General features: G+C 37.3%; 1 protein-coding gene across 1 annotated transcript; it reads right to left on the reverse strand.

Moving 5' to 3' along the window:
* Nucleotides 1-1,550: 1,550 nt before the first annotated feature.
* Nucleotides 1,551-5,085, reverse strand: hmgb1a (high mobility group box 1a). The gene is made up of 5 exons (XM_053476142.1): nt 4,949-5,085; nt 3,193-3,352; nt 2,967-3,112; nt 2,665-2,839; nt 1,551-2,495 (listed from the first exon to the last, which is right to left on the reverse strand). Exons 2-5 carry the CDS (start codon nt 3,337-3,339, stop codon nt 2,352-2,354), a joined length of 612 nt encoding a protein of 203 aa, XP_053332117.1. The 5' UTR covers nt 3,340-3,352; nt 4,949-5,085; the 3' UTR covers nt 1,551-2,351.
* Between the last annotated feature and the right edge of the window lie 2,865 nt (nt 5,086-7,950).

A 7,950-nucleotide genomic window follows, 5' to 3' on the forward strand; every position in this document is an offset into this window, starting at 1 on the left:
ACTAATGGGAATGACTGCTGTCTGGCTCACGGATTACATACATTTTCTGAATAACGGATTACATTTTTTTTTTACAAATACCTAAGTAACTGAGTACTTAAATGGCGGACACAACACGCTAGATTACTTGTTACATCAAAAAAGTAATCCGAGTACTCTTATTACTTTTTACTTTGTAACGCATTACACCCAACACTGCTTATTTGTGCACCACAAGTCCAGAGGTTCCAGTACGCAGCCAGCAGTTTTGATTTCCCCTGAAGTAGGCAGCTAAGTGAGCAAAGAGAGACAATTCTTGTTTTCATGGGGGCATGGTCAAGCATTACTCAATGTTATTGTAATAGTCCACTGACTCCTCCACTGAGGAAAACAAAGTTAGAGAAATCTACTGTATATCAGCAGTCAAAGCAGCTAATTTTTTAGTTCCTAAACTAGATTTCACCAGTTATTTGCAATAATAATCTAACCATCCTTCAAAAACATGACATCCTGTATACAAGAGTCATGGGTGGCCACGAGAGCGAAGGGAGGTATACCCTGGTTGGGATGCCATCGCAAGGCACACACACACACACTCATTCACACTACAAAAATTTGGGGGAAAGCCAATTAACCTAATCTGCATGTCTTTGGACTGTGGGAAGAAACCCACCAGGCATGGGAAGAACAAGCTAATTTCATGCACACAGAAGCAGGAATAGAACCCTGTTGGGAATCAAACCCAGACCCTGGAATTGTAGGTCACTTACCACTACACCACCATGCCCTTATAAGACACAATCAATAAGTCTATTATTTACAGACACTCAGGGACATGCTCTTCTCTTTGCCTGCAGATTTCTTCTCAAACCTGGTCATCTCTTTGGCTTTCTTTTTTAATTTTTCTTTTAATTATTTTTTTTTTAATTTTGATCAGATTATTACAGTCCTACACAGTTCTATTATAGGGGTTGAAACAATTGCGATTGTCTGATTAGAATAACTCATGCAGCCGAGTGACACATCCATAGGTTTTCTCTATGTGCATAAAGATTTCATACAACCGGCACTGATTTCAACATTTTGATTTTCCAGTTTTTATTAATAACTAGAATGCCTAAAAAGTGTAGAAATTCAAAACCTGTCTCAATATGTCTAAAGTGACCCTAATTATGAAATGATATTTTCAATTGTATTTATCATACACCAACTACCCATCAATGAACAAAAACATCTTAATTGTCGTACAATTTCTACTAAAGGTTTTTGGGAGCATCTACTCAAAACAATGTTCATGAACATTTCTTAAACATGACACTTTATTTAAAATAATGTTACTAAAACACCCTAAACAGAAGAATTAAGAACTTTTTACAAGCTTCACGTATGGTGACATTGACTCAGTCCATATTGTCTAATGCAGGGACTCACCACTTCGCACAGGGACTCACCCTTTTTGCATCATAATATTTTAGGCTCAGCTCTAATGAAAACCTGAATATGCTTTTTAACAAATTTACCGACAGACTCACTTGAAATAAGGCTGTCTATTAAAACACATACTGTGACAGTTTGGTGCCACTGGGTGGCAGTATGTACTTTATTTCCTACATCAAGCAGGTAGTTGGTAAACAAGATACAAATGATAAAATTCTACTTGACATAACACACAACACAAATACACAAACACTAAATTCAGTTTATTCAAGACACCAGTCAAATGTTGCAAAGTAAAGAACTGAAACCACTTTTATTAAAAAAAAAAAAAAAAAGTTTATTGATGTCAGAAGCATACCAGAATGTCAACTTAATTGCATTTTCTTACTTATTTAAGTCATTGTGGCAATTACAGTGGTATTTAAAGCACAGTAAAATAATTGATACTGCATTTTACTAACAATAGTGATGTAAAAGAATAAAAGAACAAGGTTCTGAACTACAACCTCACATTTAACCTAGGTTGTGTGTTGTGCAACTTCCAATTCCAAGTAAAATAAATTTGCGGCCCTGCCCTCCCAAATAAACAACAACAAAAAAAAAACCTATACTTTAATGGGAAAAAAAATCATGGCTTTAGTGACTACCATTACCCTCAAATAAAAAAAAATAAAAATAAAAGAGAGAAAGAAATTCCAAGTATTGGGAAACAGGAGTGAATAAGAGGAGAGACAAACACATTACACTTTTGTAGTGTTACTATACAAAAGGGGAACTGTACAGCTTAAAAACAATATCATATACACTATCTTAACTTTTTTTTTTTTTTTCTCATTTTACTTTTCCACATTTGCCTATTCGATGGCCATAGTTAAGTGTGTACAGGGGTTAAATGCTTTTATAAACAAGAATCCAAGCTCTTCTTTGTAACCAATTTACTCATCATCCTCATCATCATCGTCGTCGTCGTCATCATCATCGTCTTCGTCGTCATCATCGTCATCATCCACTTTGTCCGGTTTGGTAGGAGCTTTGGCAGCACCCCCTACAACTTTTCCTTTTCGATATGCAGCAATGTCCTTAAATTAAAATAAATAAATCACAACACGTACACAGTGATCAAGACTTGTCTTCCCTTTAACAGTAACCATTTTAAAATTTAAAAATTAGAATGAATCTAATTACTAGTTCCTAACCTAATTAGGAACTTAAAATGTTTCCTTAACAGTTACTAAAATAAAGAAAAACCTTCTCATATTTCTCCTTCAGTTTGGCTGCCTTCTTCTCATAAGGCTGCTTCTCCTCAGCAGACGTTTTGTTCCACATCTCACCAAGTTTCTTAGCCACATCTCCAATAGACAGACCTGGGGTCTCCTCTTTCACCTTGGGCCGATACTCCGCACAAAAAATAAAAAAGGCCGACCTTAAAGGCGAGAGTGTGCATAAGATTTTTTTTGCATGTAAAACACTGTAAAACTGAATATTATACAGATAAAAAGTATTGCTGAAATCAGTGTAGGCTATACAGTGGAAAACTTCTAAATTCTTACGGGGGTCTCTTGGGAGCATTGGGGTCCTTAAACCTCTTCTTTTTTTCACCTCTGGGAGGAACATAGTTCTTCATCTCCCTCTCATAACGTGCTTTGTCAAGTCTGGCCATATCTTCAAACTTGCCCTTTTCCTTGGCTGACATAGTCTGTGTCAAAAAAGAATCGTTTACAATAAAGACATTTACAGAATTTTTTTATTATTTATTTACACTAAAATATTATATACCTTCCACCGCTCAGAGCACTTTTTAGAAAATTCTGAGAAGTTGACTGATGTGTCAGGGTGTTTCTTCTTATGTTCCTCTCTACAGGTCTGGACAAAATAGGCATAAGAGGACATTTTGCCTCTTGGTTTGGTTGGGTCTTTCCCCATCTTTCTGATATTCCTGAAATAGACCATATATTAAAAAGTGCTCCACATGAACCAACCTGTATGCTGCATTCAACATTAGCACTACCAATACTCTATAGACTTAGCCTGGACACTTTCATTTTTGTGTAGAGAAGATCCCAATGTTTTGGGCTTTTTTTTCCCTCTTAAAATGTATACAACTTGCATACTATCTTGATTACTGCAATGCATTTCCATTTTCCCATTAAAATAAATAATAATTATAATAAGAAATTATAATAAGAAATTCAAAATGAATAAGGTTAAAAATAAGTAGAGTTAAGACTAATTCATAATTTAAGTTTTAATTATTTTGAAATAATATAAAGTGTTTAAAAAATCTTATCTTGTGTAAAATTGTATAAACTGTAAAAAACCTTATTTGTAATTATAATTAACTATCTATTTCAATAGACTTGTATAGTGTACTGAAATACGATTTTCCCTATGCAATCGTACAGAGCAATGGCGCACAAGTCGTCTTGTTGAGGGAAAGGAGGTCAGCAACGACAGCAATATTTCTCCTTCCATTTTGTGAGAAAGGTTTCTTCATGAAAGAAAGTACTCCTAAAATGTCTCCACCCGCCTTCCTGTTCGCTTTTTAACTCGACAAATAAATCGCGTCAATCCGTGTTCTTGTCCATTTTTTTTTCCATCGGAAAACCCTATGCACTCGTCCCGGTGTATAGTAATACACTTGGTCTGTAGTAAGTCTATGCGCGGACTGTGTAGAGTTTGCAGTAGGCTCGGAATGGCCGCTTGTCTTCATGCACTAACACTGAATATGGCTTCTTCTCTTTGTGTCAATGCTCAGCCATTACACTGCATGGAATATAGGGGCAGAGCGACCGTAATACCCACCTCAATTCGACCGCGAAATAAACAACGATTTCCTGCATTGATAATTATGAAAAATCGTTCGTCAGAACGACGAAAGATAAAAATTTTATTTTCCAGTGAATCATGCCTCGCTTCATGGTCATTAACTTAAGAAAACACGGTTTGAAAAAGTTGATGTGAACTGCGCTTGTCACAGGCTATGTGGCTTCGCCTTGTTTCTTACAGTCAGCCATTACACAGTGAAGAGCAAATCTGGAGACATTTTAATCCGTGTGTAACTGCTGCTAAAATTCCAGCATGTGAAGTAGGCATACCTATTTTTTTTTTTTTTAAGAAAATGTATTTCATCTTTTCTTTATTTAGTCTATATGTTTTCACAGCAAGGCATCTCTTGCTATCCACTGCAACGGCTAGCTAACTGATTTGCTAGTTCACTAGCTGCCAGCATTACTGTCCTTACATTTTGTTTGTACGCAATTTAGACATCCAGACGCCCCTAGAGCTATTAGTTACAAGCTATTTGTAATATCCTAAATATTTTTTTATGGCCGGTACAGATTTAAGATATAATAAATATATAAAGATTAATTTACTTACATGATCAAACCACGAATATTTTCTATTTCTTAAATACTTTATATATAGCAAATACATTAAATGCAAACATGCTGTGCCTGTATGCAATTCAACTGTGTGTTATTGCATTGTCTTAATAAAATTTATTAACCGCACTTTTACAGATGACACTTACCAAAGGCTGCTGCTGATTCTCAATGTACTGCAATGGCTGTGTGGAGGTAATAGCGATACGCAGTCTTCTCACTCTGCTCTCGGCTCTGTAACATTACTCTTAGTCGGGCTCATGTCCTATTGGCTACCACCAAGCTGAGCATTGCTCTGATTAGCTAAAAACTTTCCATTGTTCTAATAACAGGCCTGGCCGGATTGGACATCTTTTGTGAAACGTCATGAATCTTTTAAATGGCGGGCTAATACAAACCGCACTGTTTCAACGCTGAACTTGAAGTCGTGTTGGTAGACAGTGTGCTCTGTGTAAGCTATAGTATTATAGTTCTATGTGCGCCACACGGAGCATTCAGTCAGTGGGTTTATATAGCGGGTGGTAGGGAGCGCTCTAGTGTGATAGCAAATACTGAATGAAATAAATCATAATTAAAAAAAAAAAATCCAGACTGCCACCTTGCTTATACCTTACAGTCTTCAGCTTTTTAGATCAATGTTACCATAATGTCCAATGACAGTTTATAATGTTGTGTGAATTGAAAATACTTGATTTTAATGATTTAATGCTGCTTTAAAAAGCATCTAAAATTACAAAAGATAGCTTCTATTGGAGTTTCTAGCGTGGTTAATTGTAAATAACATACAACAAATCATATATAAGTAAAGAATACTGGCACACTCAAGCCATTAAATACATTTACAATGAATACATTAAATACATTAATCCTTTCATTTACATTTCTCAGTATATTCATGATAACCTTATCTGTGGGTTGTTTATATGACTAGTCATTCAAATTCAGGAACTTTTAGTTTGCTCGGCGGCATGGTGGTGTAGTAATTAAGCACTTTTCAACTTGCACCTCAAGGGGTCTGGACTCAGATCCCGTCTCTGTGCGCGTGGAGTTTGCATGTTCTCCCTGTGCTTGATAGGTTTCCTCCCACAGTCCAAAGACCTGCAGATTAGGCTAATTGGCATTCCCAAATTGCCCATAGTGTATTTGTGTATGCCCTGCGATAGATTGGCACCCTCTCCAGGGTGCCCTAAGTCTCCTCAGATGGGCTTTATTTCTCCGTGACCCTGAATACAGGATAAAGTGGTATAGACAATGAGTGAGTGAGTGTTTGTATGCTTACTTGTCTGTTTGTTTGTTGTTTAGTTCTGCTCGAGAAAGGGCCGATTATTAATATTAGTACTATAAGTGCACATTGGTACAATACTAAGATTATTACTTCACTGGATGAGCAGTCACAACCTCAATGTTCACACGCAGTCACAAAAGCATATGTACTTACATAGTCCACACATTTTTCTAGTTTAAATCACAGTCATAGACCAAATTACCCACAACAACTTAATTATCTAACTTATTTAATTCAATACCTAATCGTTAGCTTATAGGCACTAGTTACTACATTGTTTTAGTGCAGTGTTTTATTTTTAATGAAATGAATTTGGTCTGAAAAAAGGCTATGCAGGGGGACAATCAAAATTTAAACCGACAGCAACCCAACAGAAACGTAAACTATATATATAGCTATATATATATATATATATATATATATATATATATATAATGAAACCAGAAGACTGCCTTATGGGATGGGATTCAATCTGGTTTAAGTTTATTAACTTACGTTGTTGTTACGCTATTACGCGCGAAAACCAGGTGGTGGCGTTGTTTTGATTGAATATAGTTTGTCGGTCTTGAATATGGAGGAATAATACTGGGAGCCGACATGACGTCATTTTCCTGAAGCCAGGCTGCCATATTAGTATTCTCAAAACATTAAGAGACGCTCTCTCTCTCTCTCTCTCTCTCTCTAACATACACTCAACAAAAATATAAACGCAACACCTTTGTTTCTGCTCCGATTTTTCATGAGATGGACTTAAAGATCTAAAATTCATTCCAGATACACAATATTACCATTTCTCTCAAACATTGTTCATAAATCAGTCTAAATGTGTGATAGTGAGCACTACTGCTTTGCTGAGATAATCCATCCCACCTCACAGGTGTGCCACATCAAGATGCTGATCTGACATCATGAGTAGTGCACAGGTGTACCTTATACTGCCCACAATAAAAGGCCACCCTGGAATGTGCAGTTTTGTCTCACAGCAAAATGCCACAGATGCCACAAGCATTGAGGGAGCGTGCAATTGGCATGCTGACAGCAGAAATGTCAACCAGATCTGTTGCTCGTGCATTGAATGTTCATTTCTCCACCATAAGCCATCTCCAAAGGCGTTTCAGAAAATATGTCAGTACATCCAACCGGCCTCACAACCGCAGACCACGTGTAACCACACCAGCCCGGGACCTCCACATCCAGCAGGTTCACCTCCAAGATCGTCTGAGACCAGCCACTCAGGCAGCTGCTGAAACAATTGGTTTGCATAACCAAACAATTTCTGCACAAACTGTCAGAAACCGTCTCAAGGAAGCTCAACTGCATGCTCGTCGTCCTTATCGAGGTCATGGCTAAATTTGACCAGCCTGGTGGCCAATCTTTTTTGATGTGAAGATTTAATTAGCAGAGTAATAGCACAGTTTTGCTTAAAATATTGCAATGCGCAAAACATTATGGCGTCTCGTTGGCGAACCTGTGACCAAGACAGCAAGTTTTTGTGATGTATCAAGAGCAACGGTATCAAGAGTGATGTCAGCATACCACCAAGAAGGACGAACCACAACCAACAGGAGTAACAGTGGATGCAAGAGGAAGCTGTCTGAAAGGGATGTCCGGGTGCTAACCCGGATTGTATCAAAAAAACATAAAACCACAGCTGCCCAACTTAATGCAGAATTAAATGTGCACCTTAACTCTCTTGTTTCCACCAAAACTTTTCCACAGGGTCAATGTACATGGACGGGCTGCTATAGCCTAACCTTAGGTCACTCGTGCCAATGCCAAATGTCAGTTTCGATGGTACAGCAGCGAAAATATTGGGCTCTATACAGTGTAAAACATGTATTGTTTCCTGGTGAGTCCACCTTTACT

The sequence above is a fragment of the Clarias gariepinus genome, chromosome 17, assembly GCF_024256425.1.
Source record: "Clarias gariepinus isolate MV-2021 ecotype Netherlands chromosome 17, CGAR_prim_01v2, whole genome shotgun sequence".
Classification (NCBI taxonomy): Eukaryota; Metazoa; Chordata; class Actinopteri; order Siluriformes; family Clariidae; genus Clarias; species Clarias gariepinus.

Bases quoted from the DNA above. Each gene is read 5' to 3' on its own strand.
- hmgb1a (XM_053476142.1), bottom strand. From the start codon at position 3,339: ATGGGGAAAGACCCAACCAAACCAAGAGGCAAAATGTCCTCTTATGCC. The intron at 2,840-2,966 runs GTAAGAATTTAG...CTCGCCTTTAAG, and splicing joins AATGCTCCCAAGAGACCCCC to GTCGGCCTTTTTTATTTTTT. The intron at 2,496-2,664 runs GTTTTTCTTTAT...TTTTAATTTAAG, and splicing joins TGAAGGAGAAATATGAGAAG to GACATTGCTGCATATCGAAA.